Below are 24842 nucleotides of genomic sequence, written 5' to 3'. Positions count from 1 at the left end.
AACAGTTCCAGAGTCAGAGAGCAGCTGCTGCAGGGGAGAGGAGGGTGTGCCTGCAATTGATTGGCCATAGGAGCCTATGGATGATGTCACGGCCCCTGGAATTCATAACAGTTGTCAAGCAGTCCCATAAATAGGGAAGCTGGAGCGGCTAAATCCCATGACCGGACTGGACTAGATTAAAAAAAGGTAAGTACACAGTTCTTTTTTTATACCGCGTATGTGGGATAGATGGGAGGAGAGGCAAGGGAGCATTTTTATGAAAAGTTAGAGTACACACGATCGCACATTCCGACAACAAAATCCATGTTTTTTTTTTACGACGGATGTTGGCTCAAACTTGTCTTGCATACACACGGTCACACAAATGTTGTCAGAAATTCCGAACGTCAAGAACGCGGTGACGTACAACACGTACGGCGAGCCGAGAAAAATGAAGTTCAATAGCCAGTACGGCTCTTCTGCTTAATTTCGAGCATGCATGGAATTTTGTGCGTCGGAATTGTACACACGATCGGAATTTCCGATTTTGTTGTCGGAAAATTTGAGATCCAGATCTCAAATTTTGTTTGTCGGAAATTCAGACGGAATTTACAACAAGCTCCCATCGAACATTTGTTGTTGGAAATTCCGACCGTGTGTATGCGACATTAGTCTTTACTTACCCTTTAACTTTTCTTAAGCCCCTAGGTTCACCTAGCAATTTAAGATTTAAAATGCGCGCGCTACAATGCTAGTAAAACGCAGCATGCGTGTTTGTGGGGCCATTCATTTCTAATAGCACCAAAACGTGCTGCGGTTTTCCCGTAATTGTTGTGTGGCATTCAGCATCACGCGAAGCTTGTCAGCCAAAAAAAGCTCCGGCTCCTTTTTGGGCGACAAGCTTCACATGATAAGTCTCGTAACAATCATGCCAACACCACACCACATTTTTGGTGTCATTAAAAATGAATGTTGCACAAACATGCATACTGCATTTTGGCAGCATTGCAGTGCGATTTGTAATCGGGGGACAGAATCGCAGCAATTCCACCCGCGATCCTAAATCTCTACATGTGAAGTGGCCTTAAAAAACTGAGAAAATGCTAAATACAGATTTGCGTTTCCTAATCTGTGGTCCCCCCAACTTACTGCTGTGCTCAAACTTAAACTTTCACACTTTTTTTCACTTCCCTGCACCTAGCTGTGGGTATCACAGGCTGTAAAACACCTAAAAGGGCCTTTCTCCTAATAGTATAATACTGACAATTAACACATTTCAACTGTGGGTATAGAATTGTGTATAAGGGATTGTATGTTTTTTGTTTTGTTTTTTGGTTGATGGACTTGTCTTTTTTCAACCTAACTATGTAAATATGTAACATTTAAGCCATATATGCTTAACTGAACCTTATACTGTTTATACAGTGGCAGCCTGTTTATTAGGGGGCGCCCGAGCACCGACCCCTCTATCCACAGCAGCCTATTCATGCTCTATCCACGGCCGGCACCCCCCCATTCATGTGTTCAGCTCCTTTCAGGAGGCCGGGCGCATGAATTACAACGACATCAGAGGCTCTAATAAGCTTCAAAAGAGGGTGGGCTTGTGGCACAGACAATTGCGCTACGAGCCCACCCAGGTGTTACAACAGCGAAAAAATATATTCTCTTTTGAAACACTGATCCTAAATCCGGCCAATCAGAAGTATGTCTGAGACGCGTTGTCCGATTGGCCGCCGAGGAGGAGGGAGGACACAGAAGCCGTCGTGATGCCCATGGAGAGCAGGGGAAGCCGCCTACACCGGTGAAGCTCTGGAGAAGTGCTGCCCACCATAGATGGGGTAAGTACTCAAGACCCGACCGACCGGGAGGAGGGGTACTGTTTGCTGCCCCCCCAAACAAAATGACCACTGGCTGCCACTGCTGGAGAGTGCAAAATCTGGTGCAGCTGTGCATGGTAGCCAATCAGCTTCTGACTTCAGCTTGTTAAATTAAGCCTTGACAAAAAATTTTGGAAGTTGGTTTCTATGAAGAGCTTCACCAGATTTTGCTCTCTCCAGGTTTAGTAAATCAACTCCATACTGTATATATGCTACATAATTTCCTAAAGTCTAGCTTTTTATTAAGAGTAATAAATGAGAATGATTACACTGCCAACAAACCAGCATTTATACAACTGGAGAAGGCTGAAAAACATTTAAAATTCCAGTAAGAGGTTGTGACAAATCTACCAATTGAAGATTTGTCAAATAATATAGACTCCCATCCCAGCTCAGTTATATTGATGGAGAGGATATTCTAGTTTAAATTATTACACTATACCTTCTGAAACCTGTCTTAGATTTAAAAAAGATTTTGGGTTAATTTTTCACTTGGTATGGACATACTATATTTTTACATGTACAATGTTATTATGACATGTTGTATTTACGTCTTGTGCTTAAGTCATTTCATTGGCATTGCTCACCCTTTGCACACATTGCAGTCACTTCACACTGTAACATAATATACGTTATATTATGGTTTAATGTATGGTGACTGCAATGAGTGGGCACCATATTTTTTCTTTTTCTTCCCTTTTTTCGTTTTTTTTTTTTCAATATTGTATTCTATTTCTAGCTACATATCCAGTGGTCTAAAATGTTCTGAACGCTGCTTTTTAATGTGCATAATGCAGGCAACAGAAGGTAATCACTGGAGCAGGATCAAACAATATTTACTGCTGCCATGACAACAAGACTTGGCGCTATAGGATATGTTTCCAGTTTCAATAAACATTCTATAGTTTTTCAAACTTGAACAACAATAAATAGAAGAGAGAAATGATAAGTGAGGTATCTATGAGTTACAGTTTAATAGATTATTCTGTTACCATACCTTTGAGGATCAGTCTAAGAATCCACTATCTATAAGATATCTGTAATTGTTTTTTTATTGGACATATGTGTGTCATTTTTCATGAGTTTATTGCGAAGCCCAACTTTCACACGTAGGTTGATAACTCCGGTAATGTGAGGCTACTTAAAGTGTAGCAATTTATACATTTCAGTAGCTGCATATTCTTAACGAGCAGGTAATGAGCTTTAAAACAAGCTCTCAGTGACTCCTGTAGCTACAGCTTTGATGAACCAATCCATCCTTTAATTTCACAACGAAAGTACTGAAGCTGCTGAAGTTGTTCTATTTCAGCAGTTTATTCTGTTCCTCTTCCAAAACACCTGTTCTGTTAGATTAGGCTTGAGAAGACTGGAAGGCTGGCAAGTCACTCCTGGAAGGTGGAGCAGTGAACCTGAATCTGTTCAAATCTCTATCTTATACTTCACTATTTAACTTTATGTAACATGCATTTTAATAAATCATTTGGTGGAGGGGGGATTATGATGTGGGGTTGTTTTTCCGAGGTTGGACTTGGCCCCTTAGTTCCAGTGAAAGAAACTCTTAAGGCATCAGCATACCAAGACATTTTGGACAATTTCATGCTCCCAACTTTGTGGGAACAGTTTGGGGATGGCCCCTTCCTGTTCTAACATGACTGCGCACCAGTGCTCAAAGCAAGGTCCATAAAGACATGGATGAGCGAGTTTGGGGTGGAGAAACTCGATTAGCCTGCACTGAGTCCTGACCTCAACCCAATAGAAAATCTTTGGGATTAATTAAAGCACAGACTGCGAGCCAGGCCATCTCTCCAACATCAGTGCCTGACCTCACAAATGCACTTCTGGAAGAATGGTCAAACATACACATTCCTAAACCTTGTGGACAGCCTTCCCAGAAGAGTTGAAGCTGTTATAGCTTCAAAAGGAGGACACAATATTAACCACTTCCCGCCCGCCCTATAGCGGATTGCCATCCGGGAAGTGGTTCCGTTATCCTGACTGGACGTCATATGACGTCCAGCAGGATAACATGCCGCCGCGCGCCCTCGGGGGCGTGCATCGCGGCGATCGGTGGAGCGGTGTGTCAGCCTGACACACTGCTCCACCGATCTTAGTAAAGAGCCTCTGGCGGAGGCTCTTTACCACGTGATCAGCCGTGTCCAATCACAGCTGATCACGCTGTCAATGGGAAGAGCCGTTGATCGGCTTTTCCTCACTCGCGTCTGACAGACGCAAGTAGAGGAGAGCCGATCGGCGGTTCTCCTGGCAGGGGGGTCTGCGCTGATTGTTTATCAGCGCAGCCCCCTCTCAGATCACCACACTGGACCACCAGGGATCGCCACAAGGACCACCAGGGAAGGGGCAACATGTGGATGGCCCGGTATGTACCCCATGGCCATCCACATGTACCCAATGTGCCCAATCTGTGCCAATCAGTGCCCACAAATGGGCACTGATTGGCACCATTATGTTCCAGATATGCCCCCAATATATTTTATCAGTGCCACCTGTCATTGCCCATCGGTGCCACCTGTCAGTGCCCATCTGTGCCCATCTGTGCCCATCAGTGCCCACCTATCAGTGCCCATCAGTGCCACACATCAGTGCCACCCATAAGTACCCATCAGTGCCACCCATATGTACCAAGAAACAAAGAAAAACTTGTTTTTTTCGAAATTTTCTGTCTTTTTTTATTTGTTGCGCAAAAAATAAAAACCGCAGAGGTGGTCAAATACCACCAAAAGAAAGCTCTATTTGTGGGAACAAAATGATAAAAAATTTGTTTGGGTACAGTGTAGCATGACCGCGCAATTGTCATTCAAATTGCGACAGCGCTGACAGCTGAAAATTGGTCTGGGCGGGAAGGTGTCTAAGTGCCCGGTATTGAAGTGGTTAAACACTACGGACTACGCCAGAACACACGATCGGAATTTCCAATGGGAAATGTTCGATGTGAGCTGGTTGTCGGAAAGTCCGAACGTGTGTACGCTCCATCGGACATTTGCTGTTGGAATTTCCGCACACAAATGTTTGAGAGTAGGTTCTCAAATTTTCCAACAACAAAGGTAAGTCCGATCATGTGTACACAAGTCCGACGCACAAGAGTCCATGCATGCTCAGAATCAAGTACGAGATGGAAGCGGTCTGTCTTATAAAACTAGCATTCTAAAGCGTTTTAAATCTTTCAATGCACAGCATTCATTTCTTCTTTATAATGCTAGAAAAATGAAGTTGCTTTGCTGCTGATATTCACACAGAGTTCTGACAAACGCATTTTTTATTATTTCTTGTGATCTCATGAATAATCTTTGTTTTTGTCTGTTTTTTTTTTTCCAGATCTTCAGAATAAAAGCTTTTTTTTTTTTTTATAGTGATCTCCTTTTTTTTTTTTGTTGTTTTGTGTGTCAAGTTACCACAACACCATTATTATCTTTATTTGTTTACCTCAAAGAGGTTGGTTGGTGTTGGTGTCCCTTGTTAATTTGACATTGTATTTTTGAAATGTACCTGCCTACTCTCAAACAAACTGTCCTGTTTGAAGTAAAACACATAGCCAAGTATTTTTCAAAACAAAGATTTTAAATTTATTAGGGGTCCTAACAAAATAAAGAGGAAGGCAATGCTGGAGAAACAGTTGGAATTGTTGACGCCTTTGTACCCCAGGGAAGACATCAATTATTTGACTGTCAAAATTGGTAACCTAAGGAGTCCATTTAATAGGGAGCACAATACGGTCCAGGACTCCGAGAGTTCGGGAGCAGCAGCAGATGACATATATATCTCGAGGCTGTGGTCTTACAACAGCCTGCATCTTTTGGCAGACCACACCAAACCTAGGCCATCACCCTCAACACTTGCTTCCACGCTTCCTTCCAGGCTGCTGTCGTGGGTTGGGTGGCTGTGTTGGAGGTGTTGCTGGAGGTGGTGGTGGTGTTGCTGGAGGTGGTGGAGGTGTAATATGGTCCAACTCACACATGTGGCTTTTAGCTGTGAGTAGGCCCCTCATCCCCTTGTTTATGGCCTGAAGTATTACCTCCTCACAGATGAAATGTTGTCCCTCCTCCATTTGTTCCAGTTTACTGGCTGTCAGACAGCCATATGACTCGGGGCCAGTTGTGAGGACCGCAGTAGCCTGCCGAATCAAAACAGTCGCTGACTCCTCCAGGTTCTTTGCCTTCCTGGTCCTTTTTGTTGGAAGGCGGAGGGGAGGAACCTGGGATTCGGTCAGGCTGCTGGGCATGGCCTCCTCCTGGCTGCCACTTTCCACGGCCTCCTCCTGGCTGAGACTTTCCTGTGTAAATAAAATGGGACATAGTTTTAGTTTTTTGGTCATCAATCACACACAATTTTTAGCTCATGACTGTTGCAAATTGAATGTTAACAAATAGAAAAGACTATCATTCTGACCCAAGCATTTTTCATTCTTGTCCCAATCATTTTTGGCTACTATTGTCTATTGATATGTAAACCACTTTGTTAAATCAGAAATTAGTGTTCAATAATAGCATCTAGTTAACATCATTCAATTTTTGACAAGAAATATGTTGAACAATGCTATACCTGGCTCAAGCTGGGCTCCTCCACATCTTCTCCCGGGGTGGAAGGCCCACGTTGGACTTCTGAAGCCTCATCTGATGTGGAAGTAAGTGTGGAAGGAAGTGTAGATAGTGATGGCCTGGGTTCACTCTGGGCTGACAAAAAACGCAGTCTGTTGTAGTACCACGGCCTGGGTACATAAACGTCATCTGCTGCTGCTCCTGATCTCATGGAATCCTGGACCTTTTTGCGCTCCCTATTATATGTGCTCCTCAGGCCACCAATTTTGGCCTTCAAATAGGTGATGTCTGTCGTGGGAGTCACCGGCTTCACTAATTCCAACAGTTGTTCCAGCGCTGCCTTCCTCTTCAGCTTGTTGGAGTATTCTCGGTGTTTGACTTGCCAGAGACATGGCAGCTCCCTGTACTTGTCTATAAAGTTTGGCAGGAAGTCAGGGTCTGTAAATTTATCCATTATATCTGCAAGACACAACACAAGACAAACCCTAATGTCAGGCTAAACTCTCCTAATCTTGTCCCAATATAGGCCTCAATCTACAAAAGCAGTATAAGCCACTAACCACTGATGCCCCAAGTTAAAATTGTACCTTCGTTTGCATCGGCGCTTATGCTACTCCGTCCTCCGCTCACAGATCATACGTACAACGCACGTGTGTTATGCTTTATATACACTGCTGCGCATGCAGGAAACTCTGCCCCTGACCTTCTTTCTAGTGTATTCCCCGCCCCTTTTTTCAGCGCAGTGGGAGATCACATGGCGGAGACAGAGCAGGTGCATGCAGAGAGCAGCAACAAGGAGGACAAGGAAAGCCCGGAGCAAGGCAGTTCCACATCCAGGACGAGATATAAGGCCTCAAATATGTCCTTTGTAGAAATGGTGAACATCTTGAAGAGGGCCGACTGTAATGTGAAGCATGGACCGTACAGAAACCCAAATGTGAGAAAGGCTAAGATCATGGCTAAAGTTGTGAGAAGTCTACACAGGAATTTTGGGGTACGACGATCCAAGGAGCAATCGAGGAAATGCTGGTCAGACCTGAAATTGAGGAAGCACGATCAGTACAGAAGGATCAGGAAACTGCTTCTAAAAAGTAAGTTTTTGTTGTGTGTTCCTATTATTATTATTATTACTTTAGTGCTGCTCCCATGTGCTTTTCTTTACTGTTGTACAGTTTAAAATGGCAAGTTTGAGGTTTGTGGGTACAGTAATCGTTCGTATTAAACATCATTCGTTCGACCACTGATACAACGTTTTTGGCACATGCAGGTGACCTACATTTGTTCATGCCTATTTGTATGAAAAGAAGTTTAGTACATTGTTGTCTAGATGTTTTTGTAACTAGAATGAAATGCAAACTTGATTCAGTGTAAGGAGAGGACACTCAGCAGCTGTTTACACATCTGGACACAGGAGCACTAGTGTGGGACACCAGAACACTCTTTTTATGGTGTCCCACGCAGGTGCTCCAGTGGATACTAGGGGTCTCTCCATGTGTGAAACTTGCACAAAACAGGTACGTATTCCAGCTTTGGAAAGGGAAAAAAGTCTTCAGCTTGTAACTCTGCCAGAACAGACAATTGGACAACACTTCCAAGCAATGTTTCATATTACTATTTCTTGCCTCAAATATCTGTGTGCTAAGTATACCTTTTTTGTATTCACATAGGGGAGAAAAATCGGGACATCTGAGGACACCAGGAACCCCACTACTCATGAAGAAGGGGAGATCCCCACACACCATGAAGAAGATGTGGATTCCGAGGTACATGAAGTGGGTGAAATGGTGACCACAATGGGTCAGTGTCTGAGACCACAGCTTCAGGTAATAGATGTATGCCTGCATATTTATAATACATGGTGTTTTTATTTTTAGGTGATGTGGATGTTGTGGAAGAAGAAACTCACTTCAACAGTGCAAAGTGCACAGATCCTGATCAGCGAAATAATGGTGTGCAATCGGGACTTAGAGGAGGTCCAGGAAAGCATCAATGATATTGAAAAAAAGATTCACCAACATCATTGATGTTTTATCCAAAATCTAACCCCCCCCCCCAAAAAAAAACAATGTTATTGTTATTTTAAATTTTTTAATAGAAATTTTAAAGTAATTTGAAAGCCAAATTTTGAACATGCACACAGTGTGTCAACATGTGCTATCTGCCATCATGGGATATCAATGTTCGCATTTTGTGGCTGCAACCCCTTCCTCTTATCTACTTTAGTTGCGAGGAAGGGGTTGCACCCACAAAATGTGTACATTAATATCCCATGATGGCAGATAGCACATGTTGACAAAAAATAGATGTAGGGAAAAGACACACATTTTAGGCATGGGATCATGATGGAAATCCACATTTTTGAGTCCCAATTTGTGTGCATCTTCAAAATTTGGCTTTTACAGGGGTGACATCACCCCATCTGATGAAGGCAAAATCAACACTGTTTTGACATACCGATGTCTCCTATTCCTATTACTTTATCAAAGTTGAACTTTGTAAGTTCCTGAATTGTGTATGTTATGCTTTTAAACATGCCTGTTTAGCCACAAAAAGGCTATATGCTGTCACACAATAATGTTATACACCAAAGATGTTGGTTTGTTAAAAAAAAAACCCTTTTATAATGCACATGTGAATGCGCTTGGAGTAAAATGTTTTATACTCAACAATGTGTGGCTTCTTCTTTCAATGCCAATAACAGTTTTTGGAGTAAGTTGGTGTTTACAGTGACTATGGGGGTTATTTACTAAAGGCAAATCCACTTTGCACTACAAATGCGCTTTCAGTGCACTTGTAGTGCAAAGTGGATTTGCCTTTAGTAAATAACCCCCACAGTGCTCTAAAATTTGCCCCAATCAGGCCCTTTTAGGGACTCCAAGCAATTAATTCATGGAGTTGAAAAGGATGATTATTTTTATCATTAATGCATTACATACATTACCAACAAAAACAATGTGTGTGTGTGTAGCAGACCCATAGCACAACATAATAGTTAGCCGAAGAAGAGATTGTCACCCCATGTATCAAATAAGTTACGTTTGCACTATTGAAGAAAATGGCCAAAAATAAGAGGCCAAAAATAAAAGCTGTCTAGGAGACAGCTAAAAGAAACACAAGCAGTAAATCAAATAAAATATGAGTTCAGTTTATAAAAAAATATATATTTAAAACATGTTTAGACATGGCATATCAATGGCCCCCCTACCCGCAAAGTACTCTAGATACTTTTGGCGTACTTCGCAGTCGCTTTGGGGCCAGCTTCAAGAGCCGTCAGAGTTGTTGGATCCGGTTAGCCGGCCTCAGTCCCAACTGAGACCACATAATTTGATGCATTTATGCGCAAAAAGTTATGTAAAATGCAGCATGACAAAATTATGTGATTGAGTTTATATTCCACCCTATTAATAGCAGTGAGGAATAAGCGGAACCGGCTGGCCATTATGCCAAAAGCATTTTCCACCACTCTTCTGGCTTTGGCCAGCCAGTAATTACAAGCCCTCTGGTCTTTGGTGAGGGTCCTCATCGGGAATGCCTGCAGAAGATGGTCCACCAGCGCAAAAGGTTCATTCGCGACGAAGGCGAACGGGAACCCGCCACATTGTCTTCTGGAGGTGGCAAGCCCAAGCTGCCATTCTGGAGCTGTCTGTAAAACTCCGTCTGGGCGATGACTCCATCATCCGACATCCGGCCATTTTTCCCCACGTCCACATACAGTACCTGACCGCGAGATTGTGTTTCCAGCGCGATCCCATCTCGCTGGTTCTCGGCGACAGGGTACTGTGCATGTCGCGCTGGCTCGCTATTCGGGAAAGGAAAACTTTTTTCCTTTTGCGATGAGCGACAGGCAGTGCTGACAGCTGTCTGGTATGAATAATGAGGGGGGACGCCGCTCCAAATTTTAAATGAAAAAAACGGCATGGGTTCCCCCTCAGGGGCATACCAGGCCCTTAGGTCTGGTATGGATTGTAAGGGGAACCCCCTACGCCAAAAAATCGGCGTGGGGGTCCCCCCAAATCCATACCAGACCCTTATCCGACCCTGGCCGTTGGTTGTCGGTGTCTGCGGGCGGGGGGCTTATCGAAATCCAGGTGCCCCCTTTAATAAGGGAGCCCCCAGATCCCGGCCCCCCACCCTATGTGAATGAGTATGGGGTACATCGTACCCCTACCCCTTCACCTAGGAAAAAAAGTGTCAATTAAAAAAAACACACTACACAGGTTTTAAAAGTAATTTATTAGGCAGCTCCAGGGTTTTCTTCCGACTTCGGGGGTCTTCTTCTGACTCCGGGGGTCTTCTTCTCCCAGTGTTCGACCTCTTCTCCCGGGCCCCTCTGCTATCTTCTTCCAGCTCTTTTTCTAGTAGGGGCCCGGTCTGCTGCCACTGTCTTGTCCCCTCTTCTCTTCGTCCGATGTTGACACGACCCCTTATGACGCCAGAGTCCCTGCGCATGCTGGGACTGTGACGTCACAAGGGGGCGGGGTCACCGCCTATATAAATGGCTGCGTGGCTCGCACACAGCATTCCAGCAGGAGAGAGCGTCGTGTCAACATCGGAAGAAGAGAAGAGGGGACAAGACAGTGGCAGCAGACCGGGCCCCTGCTAGAAAAAGAGCTGGAAGAAGATAGCGGAGGGGCCCGGGAGAAGAGGCCGAACACAGGGAGAAGAAGTCGGAAGAAGACCCCGAAGTCGGAAGAAGACCCCCGAAGTCGGAAGAAGACCCTGGAGCTGCCTTATAAATTACTTTTAAAACCCGTGTAGTGTGGTTTTTTTTATTGACACTTTTTTTTCCTAGGTGAATGGGTAGGGGTACGACGTACCCCATACTCATACACATAGGGTGGGGGGCCAGGATCTGGGGCCCCCTTATTAAAGGGGGCTCCCAGATTCCAATAAGCCCCCCGCCTGTAGACCCCGACAACCAATGGCCAGGGTTGTTGGGAAGAGGCCCTTGTCCTCATCAACATGGGGACAAGGTGCTTTGGGGTGGGGGGGCCTGCAGAGCACCCACCCCCCATGTTGAGGGCATGCGGCCTAGTACGGTTCAGGAGGGGGGGCGCTCGCTCGTCCCCACCCCTTTCCTCACCGGCCGGGCTGCGTGCTTGGATAAGGGTCTGGTATGGATTTGGGGGGACCCCCACGCCGATTTTTTGGTGTAGGGGGTTCCCCTTATAATCCATACCAGACCTAAGTGCCTGGTATTCCCCTGTGGGGGAACCCACACTGTTTTTTTCATTTAAAATTTGGCGCAGCGTTCCCCCTCATTATTCATACCAGACACCTGTCAGCACTGCCTGTCGCTCATCGCGAAAGGGAAAAAAGTTTTCCTTTCCCGAACAGCGATGGGGCTCGCAGGTGTCATAAATGCGACGAGATTGACACAATATCGCGGTCACCTACTGTACAAAAACTCGTATGTCACTGACAACACCGCCAACAACACGATACTACTATACCCCTTATAATTATAATAGTATGACCCCGAGTTGGGGGTGGGACGATGTGGACATGTTTCTCATCTATTGCCCCACCGCAGTTGGGGAAGTCCCACTGCTGGGCAAACTAGGAAGCCACAGTCTGCCATTCCTGTGGGTTTGAAGAAAACTGTGGCGTCAAACGAGAAAAAAAAATAGTACTTTTGCACATAACATTGCAAGCAGATTAGACACAAACATTCTTGGCCAACATAAGTATAACATTTATTTTAAGGAGTATTTAGAGACAAAAGTATAAGGTCCACTTATCAGATCCCCCCCCCCCCCCCAATGGCCCAGTGTAAAAATATTAGGGTGGGGGGGAGATGTTTTGGACAAGTAACCCTCTCCACTTCATTGAGAGCTGAATGCATAAATAATGTGTATTTCTTTGGGCAGCTGCTCCTTACATACACTATTGGCAGCCCACTGGACAGGTAAGAAGTTTCATAATACAAAAATATGAATACACACTGTACAAATTGAAGCACATTTTTACATTCTGCAATTAGCTATAAGATAATAGGAGAACAAAACTTTAAACAGTAACATTTGAAAGTATTCAGGCAGGCCCTCGCACTACATGCTTTGGTGAATTCATCCATACATATGACCACAAAAGAGGTAGGTATGGTTAGCTAACATAACCTTGGTATCCTCTCCTTCAGTGGGCGGTCTGTTTCAGATAAAAGTGGTCTCTGCGGTACCCCCTTACCAGAGCACCGGAGGCGATCAGGTTCTGTGTCCTGTTAGGTATGGAGACGAGTGAGGGGAAGATGGCCCCCACCCGTCTTCATACCATTGCAGGGCAGAAGCGACGTCCAAACGTCACTTCCGCTCATAGCTCTTAAAGAGACATTTATTTTTATTTTTTTTTTCAAATGACATTTATTTTTATTTTTTATTATTGCATTTTTGTGTAAATATGAGATCTGAGGTCTTTTTAACCCCAGATTTCATATTTAAGAAGTCCTGTCATGCTTTTATTTCTATTACAAGTGATGTTTACATTCCTTGTAACAGGAATAACAGTGAAAGATTAAAAAAAAAAAAAAAAACAGTGTAACAATAAAAATAAAAGGTAAAATAAGAAAAAAATAAATACAATTTTTATACGCGCCTCTTTCCGCCGAGCTCATGCGCAGAAGCGTACGCATACTTGAGTATATGAAAATGGTGTTCAAACCACACATGTGAGGCATTGCCGCAATAGTTAGAGCAAGAGCAACAATTCTAGTCCTCTGTAACTCAAAACATGCAACCTGTAGAATTTTTTAACCGCCATTTTATTTCCTAGGGTGTTAGGAAAAAAATATATAATGTTTGGGGATTCTAAGTAATTTTCTAGCAAAAAAAACTGTTTTTAACTTGTAAACACCAAATCTCAGAAATAGACTCGGTCCTTAAGTGATTAATCGCGCTGTAAACACACTGTATATAGCTGGTTGCTAAGGAGGGGGTTGGGAAGCCAATCGCTGCATTCTTAACAACCGATGAGTCATCAGCTGTCAGCGGGCTTCCCCATTGAAAGCTGAATGTAAAAAAAAAATTGCCGGCAAGATAAAATTGTGAAGAAAACGGCGTGGGGTTCCCCCCAAGTCTATACAAGGCCAGGTATAGTGTGGATTTGGAGGGGACTCCGCCCCACCTTACCAAAATGTAAAGAAAAAATTGCGTGGGTCCCCCCAAAATCCATATCAGACCCTTATCCGAGCATGTTGCCCGGGGGGTCAGGGAAGGGAGGGGACAAGGGAGCGCCTTCCCCTCAAACCAGATCAGACCGCATGCCTTCAACATTGGCACATTGCCCCCATGTTGATGAGGACAAGGGCCTCTTCCCGACAACCCTGGCCTGCTGGCAGGGGACTTATCGGAATCTGGAAACCCCCCTTTAGGAAAGGGGCCCCCAGATCCCGTCCCCCCTATGTGAATGGGTATCAGGTACATCCCTACCCCTATCCATTCACCTGGAAAATGTTTTTTGACAAGTCTATTAGTAAAATAGCTCTGGGCTGTCTTCTCCCGCTGCCGTCTCTCCCATTGCCATCGTCTTCTTCCACCGCTGTATTCTCCCTGGTGCTGTCTTCTCCCTGAGCCTTCATCTCCCGGTGTTGTCTTCTTCCTCGGCGCCGCCATCTTCTTCTTCCTCGCCGCCGCTGTCTCCTTCATCGCTGCCGGTTACCCACAAAAAAACCAAAAACAAGCTGGTCTTGTCGTGAAGCTGTCTTTCACCGTTGTGATGTTCCTGCTGTCCCGCACCCCTTATATAGGCATAGGGTGTGGCCATCCAATGACATCAGCTGGAGAACCCGCCCCTTGTGACGTAACGTGACAGCTTGACAAGACCAGCCTTTTTTTTGTTTTTTTGCAGGTAACCGGTGGCGGCGAGGAAGAAGAAGACGGCGGCGGCGAGGAAGAAGATTACACTGGGAGATGACGGCTTGGGGAGAAGGCGGCGGAAGAAGACGACGGAAGAAGTTGACGGCACCAGGAGAGATGGCGGCGTGAGAATACAGCTCAGAGCTATTTTACTAATAAAGGATTTGTCAAAAAACATTTTGATGGGTTTTTTGCATTTCACTGCTTTTTCAGGTGAGAATGGTAGGTACCAGATACCCATTCACATAGGCTGGGGGGGCGGGATCTGGGGCCCCCTCCTTTAAAGGGGGGCTTCCAGATTCTGAAAAAGCCCCCAACAACCAACGGCCAGGGTTATCGGGAAGAGGTCCTTGTCCTTAACATGGGGCAAGGTGCTTTGGGGTGGGGGGGCGCAGAGCAACCCTACCAAAAAGCACCCACCCGCCCATGTTGAGGGCATGCGGCCTGGTATGGTTCAGGAGGGGGGCCACTCGCTCGTCCCCTCTCTTTCCTTACCTGCCAGGTGGCATGCTCAGATAAGGGTCTGGTATCCATACTAGACCCAAAGGGCCTGGTATAGACCTGGGGTGGAACCCCACAATGTTTTTTTTCGCAATTTTTTTTTTGACGGACATTTTTTTGTTTTTTGCATTGAGCTGTCAGCAGGGAACCCCACTGGCAGCTGATGACTCATCAGTTGTTAAGGACGCGGTGGCTGGCTTCCTGGCACCCTGCTTCCCAACCAGCTATATACAGTGTTAAAATAAAAACCGCAAAACACATCAAAAATTGCATCACAAACACAACATTTGCATTTTGGTGCGGTTCCATTGAAGTCTATTACCCGGAAATCATAGGAAAAAGGTCTCCAATCCTTTCCAAAAATGCACCAGCCACAATGCACATGGATGTGAACTTGTACCATACAAAACCATGCTAAATGGATTGTAGTGCATTTCTGCAAACTGCAAAATGCTCTAAAAAAGGCATAGGTGTGAAACTAGGGTAAGACTGGGATGCTATTAAAGTTCATGTGCGTGTAAAAGCAGGCATCACAATAGTTTTGGTAATATAGTGTGTATGTATATATGTGTGTGCAGGGAACGTACTCCAGGCTGGAGGTTTTCATACCTCCTAACTTTATGATATGAGAACGAGGGACATCAATTAGCAAACGTATATAGGCATAGGACACACCCTTGTAAAGAGAATTATACAAAATAAAGATTAGTTAAACCCACAAATGTTTTTTTTTGTACCACTACTTTTCCTTTATATTGGCTTTTGAAATGTACAAATGCAGCAATTTAGAATTTGGATGAAAGGTTTACCACTGGGAAACACTTTTGGAAAGATAAATAATGCATTTTATATACAACTATATAGATCAGACCAAAATGAGGGACAAATGAGGAGGAAAGAGGGACAGAGGGACTTCCAAATCAGGGACAGTCCCTCGAAATCAGGGACAGTTGGGAGCTATGGGTTTCCTATGTCCATGGGACTGAGAGAGTTGGATTCTGCCTTTACAGAACTATTTTCCTCTGGTGCAGTGTTAACATGTAAAAGAAACATTGTGAAAAAACAACGCCAAAAATAATGCTAAATTTAAGTGATAAATATTGCAAAACATAAATATTTAATGCATTCGGTGTACTACGCATGTTTTTTTTTTTTGTGAATTTTTGAGTTATTTTAACTCAAAAATGAATATGGTATTTTTCTCTTAGTGAACAAACTGCAATGCCTGTTAGTCTTTAGCGATTGGTGGTCCATTTTTAATTGATATATCAATTTACATATTTAAGAACCTTTTCACGCTAATCCACTGTGGTTTCCTTGCAGCATTCAGGGAAGCCACATGCACACAGGACATTTGGTGCGTTTTCAGAAACACACCAAAACTGCCCAATCGAAATGAAGTCTATGGCAAAGCATGGGTAACCCGCAGGAAAACCACAGGTACACAGCACTGCACCCTCACTGCTAGCAAACTGCAGCAGATCAGTGTGAAAAGGGCCTTAGTATTCTGTGGTATCAGCTGTGGTTTATTATTCCTGGTACTTATTTTTTGTACTGTTAACATAAATATCGACTTTTTTTTTACAGGTGATCCAAGCTGTCTTCTTTGGGATTTGTGTTCTCTCTGACCTGTCCTATCTGCTAACCAAGGGCAGTGACAGCCTGGAACAGGAGCGACAACTGAAAAAACTCAGGTTTCTTCGAGATTGGATGTTGGCTGTACTAGCCTTCCCTGTTGGTGTTGTAAGTTATTTTTATTTGTGCGATTTGATGGATTTAAATTAAGGAATATCCAACCTGAGGTCCAAGACAGATATGAATGGGGCCCAACACATAATCATAAACCTAAAAATGTTAATTTGGGGGGGGGGGGTTTATAAAAATGCATTTACAGTTAGCAAACACATGTAGCCAAAGAAAAATTTGACAGTGTCCCTTTCCTGGACTTTTATACGTTTTATCTTCCCAAAGAAAAATATCCCACTTTTCACAATCATGTCTTAGGCTGGGTTCACACCATTGCGAATTGGATGCAATTCGCAATAGCAGGAGATTTTGACCGGCTCTCTATGGAGCCGGTTCACATATCTCCGCAGCAGGTCCGTTGCTTTTTGCTCTTTTTTTTGCGTCTTTTGGTCCGTTTCAGGCCTGAATTTAGCCCCAAATTCGGGCAGAAATCGGACCTGAAACGGTGAACCAGCACGCACTGGACCCCTGCTGTGAGCCGCATGCGGCTCATATGTGAACCGAGCCTTATTCATATCATCGGCAGCGCCTATATTTGTAAGTAACTACAGTATTTTCAAGGATGAAGTACACAAAGGGCAAAAAATGGAACCAAAATATCTAATGAGCACCTTGAGAGTTCATTGAGAATTGCTCTTGCATCCATTGAACCAGATATTGATGCATTTGTTTATCAAAAGCAAATTTCAAATACCGTACTTGTTTTATATTGCCCTCTTTTGCTTTTTATAATAGAAATATTACAAAAAAAAAAGATTATTATGGTACATTATCTATATCAGTGATTGTTACCTTGTGATCTGACCAACTTTTTTTGCTCTTCAGCTATCCTTATTAATGTATTTTATGTGTGTCCCAAGACAATTCCTCTTTTTCCTATGAGGCTCAGGAAGGTCAATAGGTTGGACACCCCTGATTTAAATAATGCAATGCACATTTCTCAGTAATTAGTAAACTTATTGTTAACAGCATAAAATACAGCATATATGTTTTCTAACACATTGTATGCATATTTGCAGAGAAAAACTTCTAACAATTATGCTTTTTTTTAAGTAAGTTTTAACATTATGGACAGTTTAAAGGGAAAATACGGTCAGGTTTCCTTTCTTGCACCCCACATGATCACCTTTCGTTCACTTCCTGACCATTTTGTTCAGCAAGAAAATACTTTGTATTTCCAGTTATGGAGGACCTTGTGATTTGCTCCTGTTCTTCTCATGTTGGTGTCACTGCTTGGTGACTTACCCAGCATAAGATGGGAATGGGTAGAGTTCTCAGCCCTATGTAAGCTCTAACTCAAAGCTTACACAGGGCTTCCTACCCTCCATCAAAGAGGCAGAATGGATTGGTTGGGAAGCAAAGGAAAGGTTAGTATGTATAGCTGGGTTGGGTGGCATTAAAGCAAACCTGCGCTGGCAAAGTGCAGAATTGCTTTAAAGAGGGAAACATAGAAGGTTATATGTTCCTTTAACCATACCTATACCAATACACAAAGCTCACTTCACAGTTAACTGTTTCCTGAAGATTATTGTCCATTTTTTTTTTTTTTTTATTGGTTTAAGCTTCCCTATTTGAGTCAAGCAAGTCATCACAATACTGCTTTTAGGAAGTAATTTCAAACTATATCCTGTTTTTATTTTGACGCTTACAACCTATACTTTAAAGACAATAATTTGTTAATGAAGCCAGAACAGCTGTCTTTCAAGTCTCCAGCATCATCTGCTGTGGTTGATTCTGAAGCCCATGCAGGCTGGACCTTTAAGGCATTCATTTTCGTTCTGTCCTTTTCCTCCCTTGAGTTTCAGAAACGAGAGCTTAAAGCAAGTACCAGTCAAGCATGGACACTGCTTTTATTTTTCCCTCAGTAATCAGTACCAAGCACAAACTCATAGTAAAGATGTAAAAAGAGATATCTTTGTTGTTTTTGAAAGAAAATGTGCTGAGTGTAGTTTATTATTCATTAAAAAATGGGAAGCTTATAAACCCACTATAATAGAGTTTTGTTGGATAGGTGAGTTTTCTTAGCAGTTTGTGATAGACAGATTAGTGTATTATGATTTTTATCTAATTTGTATTGTAAAACTTCAGTAATGGTTATCCATACGACGTGAGGCTTATTGTTGGTAGTAATTCTTTGATGACTAGATGAGGGAAATATATTGATATGTTTTACAGTTGTGTGTGTGTGTTGGGTATTTTCTAAAAAGGTCATTAGCGTATCTATTTTGTATGTTTTTTTAACAGTAATGTTAATGTAATGTCATTCCATACCACCCTTTCTCAGCAAGATGCTGTTCAACCCACTCAATATTTTCAAGATAAAGATGATTTATCTCATGGTAAACCTTATGTTTAGAGATTATACATTAGCATTATTGCTTGCTATTCGATGAGGTTTATTATTTGCAAATAGCTAATATTGCCAAGAGGGACAAATGTGTTCTGAGTGTGACTTATATATTTATGGCCAAGTGGGAAGACAAGTTCATCTTTTCAAAACACTCTCCATGTCTTACAGTGCCTTGAAAAAGTATTCATATCCCTTTAAATATTCTACATTTTGTCATGTTACAACCAAATATGTAACTATATTTTATTGGGATTTTATGTGATAGACCAAAACAAAGTGGCACATAATTTTGAAGTGGAAGGAAAATGATAAATGGTTTTCAAATTTTACAAATAAATATGTGAAAAGTGTGGCGTGCATTTGTATTCAGCCCCCTTTAATCTGATACCCCTAACTAAAATCCAGTGGAACCAATTGCTTTCAGAAGTCACCTAATTAGTAAATAGAGTCCACCCATGTGTAATTTAATCTCAGTATAAATACAGCTGTTTTGTGAAGCCCTCAGAGGTTTATTAGAGAACCTTAGTGAACAAACAGCATCATGAAGGCCAAGGAACACACCAAACAGGTCAGGGATAAAGTTGTGGAGAAGTTTAAAGCAGGATTAGGTTGTAAAAAATATCCCAAGCTTTGAACTTCTCATGGAGCACTGTTGAATCCATCATCCAAAATACAAAGAATATAGCATAACTGCAAACAAAGACATGGCCGTCCAACTAAACTGACAGGCCGGGCAAGGAGAGCATTCATCAGAGAAGCAGCCAGTGGCCCATGGTAACTCTGGAGGAGCTGCAGAGATCCACAGCTCAGGTAGGAGAATCTGTCCACAGGGCAACTATTAGTCATGCACTTCACAAATCTGGCCTTTATGAGTGGCAAGAAGAAAGCCATTGTTAAAAGAAAGCCATAAGAAATCCCATTTTCAGTTTGCGAGAAGCCAATGTGGGGGACACAGACACGTGGAAGAAGGTGCTTTGGTCAAGTGAGACCAAAATTTAAATTTTTGGCCTAAAAGCAAAACGCTATGTGTGGCAGAAAACTAAAAGGCCACATCATCCTGAACACGCCATCCCCACCGTGAAACACGGTGGTGGTAGCATCATGTTGTGGGGATGCTTTTCTCCAGCAGGGACAGAAAAGCTGGTCAGAGTTGTTGGGAAGATGGATTCAGCCAAATACAGCACAATCTTAGAAGAAAACCTGTTAGAGTCTGCAAAAGACTTGAGACTAGGGAGGAGGTTCACCTTCCAGCAGGAGAATGACCCTAAACATACAGCCAGAGCTACAATGGAATGGTTTGGATCAAAGCATTTTTCATGTGTTAGAATGGCCCAGTCAAAGTCCAGACCTAAATCCAACTGAGAATCTGGCAAGACTTAAAAATTGCTGTTCACAGATGCTCTCCATCCAGTCTGACAGAGCTGGAGCTACTTTGCAAAGAAGAATTGGCAAAAATGTCACTCTCTCTAGATGTGCAAAGCTGGTAGAGACATACCCAAAAAAACTTGCAGTTGTAATTGCAGCGAAAGGTGGTTCTACAAGGTATTGACTCAGGGGCCTGAATACAAATGCACCCCACACTTTTTACATATTTATTTGTAAAAAAAATGAAAACCATTTATCAATTTCCTTCCACTTCACAATTATGTGCCACTTTGTATTGGTCTATCACATAAAATCCCAATAAAATACATTTACATTTTTGGTTGTAACATGAAGAAATGTGGAAAATTTCAAGGGGTGTGAATACTTTTTCAAGGCACGGTAAATACTGGAAATTGTACATAGATGGTGGAAAGGTAATGCAAATCATTTTACAGCATTATAAAATGTATTAAACCTATTAAAGGAGTAGGATAAAAAAGTATCCACTTTTTGCTTTATTTAGAGTGTGTTTATTTTCTAATAGGTACAGTTAGGATATTTCCTTATATTTTATTAGGTATTTTTTGTGTGCTTTCCTTTCTTTTCTGTATTCTGCCTGTGGAAAAAAGATAAAATAATAAGGCTAATGCGGTGCAGGATAGTTCAAAAAAGCTTTTGTAACTATCAGAATCTATTCAAAGCTCATTACACCCTTTAAAACTGCCTTAAATTTGTCTTCCCTATTGACTCCAATACATTTCACTAAAATGACAAAATCTACTGATTTTCACCATAATTCCGGAAAATAATAAAACTCCTGTTTTGCACAAGGAGAGGATGTCCACTTTGAAAGGTGAACCCTAATCCATCCTAGTGACAAAAAGGTGAAGCTCTGTCAAATGCATGCTTGGAAAACTGGCTTGAACATTGCCTCATCTTGTTCATTAAGATAACCAAACACCCACTTAGTTACATTTAAATAATCTACTCCTTTAGTAAACTCTTATGAGTCAGGATATTTCAATGATTGTGTCGTATAAGTGGAAAATGCTTTGCTATTAACTTATTTATTAGTTGATGTTAATCAACCATACTGTATAGGAATAGTTATATTCCCACTTCTAGTTGCCATAATATGTTATAAATGTATAATCTTCAGATACTGAATTTGTATGAGTTATTTTAGATTAGATTTTCTTTTAATAAACCAAAGATGTTACTAGTAATTTATACAGTATGCATGTATGAGAATGTTTTTAGGAAGTTGGGTCAGTAGCATACACTGTATAGGTAGGTCCGCATAACTTTTTTTTTTTTTTTTAATCAAATAGTTTTTTATTATTTTTTTTCATGATACAGCGACAAAGAAAAACTCACAAACTCATAAAACATATCCCACATATTCCTCCACCTGAAAATAACACCCTCAAAGAGAGAGAAGAAGAAGGAAAGAAAAAAAAATAATCTCCACATTTGCAAGTTTACATTTCCATCCTTAAAAAAATAAAGTTCCATCTAATTATTGGTTTTCCTCAGTTTTATTAGTAAACTCAGCTGACTGCTCAGATAAATTAGAGACTAGCCACCAATGCCAAATTTGTACAAATTTTTTAGGACTCCTCCTATGTTTACAGTATATGTTAATTCCTCTCTTCTTAAATTAAGATGAATCGCTTAAATCCATTGATCTATCATTGGCAAGTATTTTGATATCCATTTTTGTAATACGAGTTTACGAGCAATATACATAGTTCTCAACCACATCACATTATTTCAACTGGGAGAGTATCTTCTGGTAAAATCCTTAGCAATGCTATTTTGGATCAAGATGAACCAATGTAGAGCTTAAGGAGTTTAAGGTATTAAACACACACTCCCAGTATTGATGCAATTTAGGACATCGCCACAACATATGTATAAGTGTACCTGTATTAGTAATACATCTTGGACAATTTGATGTAGCTGCTTTTCCCCAGGAATATAAATGTAATGGAGTATAATGGGCTCTATAAATGATAAATAACTGAGTCAAACATTGTGAGGAGGATAGGGATACCTTAAATAGATTCTTCAAGGCTTGTTCCCACTCCACATCAATAAGTGCCTCTAAGTCTCTACACCACCGCCCAAAACTGCCTTCTTGTGGATTAGTTCCAACTGTCATTTGTAGAGAAGCGTATATACTCCCTATAAGTTCCTGTTTAGAGCGTTTTACAGTTACTGCCAATGCTAAAATTGATGAAGGATTATATTTTAATAGGAAAATCCTTGCTTGACTCTGCAAAGCATTACGTAGCAGTAAATATTGAAAAAATAATTAATAGGCAAATGGTAGCTCTCTGCCAACTTATCAAATGGATGCAAAACCTCCTTATCGAAAAAATGACAGAGAAGCTGAATGCCAGCCCTCTTCCATAAACCAAAATCTTCAAGCTTTGCCACCTCAGGTAATTGCAGATTATTCCATATAGGCATACATTGAGTGTATCCCTCTTATTGAGTATCTTTTTGAATAGTTGTCCAAATCTTATGTATTAAATTAAATGTAGGATACCTACGCTTGCTATGAACATGATGAGCTACTATAAGCTGCACCAGTGGATCTTAGGCAATTGAGAAAATGTAATTTGCTGTTTGGGATCCTCACAATATATAACATTCCATCCATATAATTGCTGAAGTTGGGATGCCAGAGAATACAATCTGGCATTAGAATCTGGCATCTGACGATGTTTATTTTTCCAAATAAGATCTCTAAACAGTTTGTTTAAAAAATTTCCAAGGAAGCCATACAGGGCAATTATGCAACATATATAATCATTGTGGCATACATATCCAGGTCCACATAACTTAGAAAAAAAAAAACAGCAAATATCAAGCTAAAAAATATCCAGCCACAAAAAATATATATTTTGTACTGCAGAACAGAGAAAATATGGAATAATATTCAGGAACTGGTTCTACAAGAAATTGTTTTAAAAGGGGTTGGATGTTTTTGTAAAATAACTAAATATAAAAGATTAATTAAAATTATTGAAATACAAGGTTAAAGTAACTTTTTAGGTTTATTGCTTTCCTAAAGGTCTACTAGAATTTCTAAGAAAACTATTAATTGTTGTAAGTTGATCTCTATGGACAATAGAATTTTTAACACAACTAGGAAAACTAGATAATAATTTGCATAGGTGTGTATGTATATGCAGACACACAAATATGCAGTGTAAAAACAAATCCCTGTAAATCAGGAATTGTCTTTATTTTCTACTATGTTACCTTAGTAAACTATTTACCAGGTATCATTTATTATAACGGTAGTTCCAAATGATGTCATACTTCAAATAAGGTCATACTGTAAGTACTAATATAATGTAAGTACTAATACAAATAGGACACAATTCAAATAATAGTGCATTTAATAAATACAATGGTCTGCTATCAAAATGCAGTATATCTTACTCTATCTTAGTCCAGCTATGTTTGTATTTTTTGAAAATGTAGTAGGGTAGCATCCATGAGCATCATGGTCAACCAAGAAAGACAGTTTTTCAAACACTCTACATATACTCACATGACAGATGGAACACAAAAGTGATGGGGAAAGGAGCTGAAATGTTCTACAGGGGGATAGGTCACCTGTTATAGTATGACCTGTATTCAAAAGGTCCTCTCCTGTCTACAATGAATAAACCATATTATAGCATGTACTACCATAGAATGAAATCAGAGATTGTCTCCAGAAACAACCTGCAGAGGTTAAAGGTTTTAAATGTAGCCAGCTTACTAGGTTTTTTTTTCACTTACTTCCTTATGGTTGCAATGATCTGCAGGCTAACCTAGTCTCTGCAGTGCTTCCACCACAGTGTGCATGCTCATGTTTTCCTCTAAAGCTTCTCTGTCCCCTACAGTTCTTGGCTGTCACATTACAGACAGCCACTCCTTCCAGGGTGGTCCAGAGGAAATTAATGACAGTGGCTCCTTTAAGGATAATACTCTTTATGTTATGTTGGGATTAAACAGTGGGAGATATGCTTGCTGGGTGGACCATCTGCAAAGCCTGCCATATTTGGAGATGCAGTTTGTAGAAAAATATGGAGTAAAGGCAGGCATGTACTCTAAGGTTACATCTAACTATCTTCAGCCTCGTGACTGAGGGGCCGGCAGAATGCAGAGGCTCCGGTTATCTATAAAACATTAAACATTTGACCCATCCCCCCTTCCAAAATGACCAGACGACACATTTTATTTGGAGTCGATTGGCCATAGCAACCTTTTTATTAACCTCAGCTTATGTCCGGTCTAAGGTCTTTGAAGGTCTATATACTCAAGATTAACCAGTTACATCTGCCACCCAATCAAAGCCCCCCAGCCGCTATTACACCACCTCAGGGACAATAACCACTTAGGCTGGGTTCACACTTATGTGAATTGGATGCGGGTTTCCCCAGCAGATGGCAACAACTAGGATGTACCAGCAACAAAGGAAAGGCCGCCTCAATATCAGTATTGGCCAACAACAAACCTTTACCATACCTACGAGCCTACAACACTGCCATATGAAAAGAAGTATAGGATACTGTGCAAAGCTCCAGATCAATAGCATTATTTTCTGAACCCACTTTAG

At 41.6% G+C, this 24842-nt stretch overlaps 1 protein-coding gene across 5 annotated transcripts in view; it reads left to right on the top strand.

Moving 5' to 3' along the window:
* Positions 1-24842, top strand: part of AIG1 (androgen induced 1) — a 537675-nt gene that overhangs the window by 143163 nt on the left and 369670 nt on the right. For 4 of the 5 annotated variants that reach the window (XR_012243927.1, XR_012243928.1, XM_073627423.1 and 1 more), the window contains exon 2: positions 16348-16503. Coding sequence is in view for 3 of the 5 variants with exons in the window: in XM_073627423.1 (XP_073483524.1) it covers positions 16348-16503 (156 nt within the window). In the remaining 2 variants the exon portion in view is untranslated. Of the gene's footprint in view, positions 1-16347; positions 16504-21580; positions 21795-24842 lie in introns of those variants that run through there. The other variant, XM_073627426.1, reaches the window with a different exon arrangement.

The sequence above is a fragment of the Aquarana catesbeiana genome, linkage group LG04, assembly GCF_042186555.1.
Source record: "Aquarana catesbeiana isolate 2022-GZ linkage group LG04, ASM4218655v1, whole genome shotgun sequence".
Taxonomy (NCBI): domain Eukaryota; kingdom Metazoa; phylum Chordata; class Amphibia; order Anura; family Ranidae; genus Aquarana; species Aquarana catesbeiana.
The sequence above is the reverse complement of the archived record's forward strand: the minus strand, read 5'-3'. Positions and strand labels throughout refer to the sequence as shown.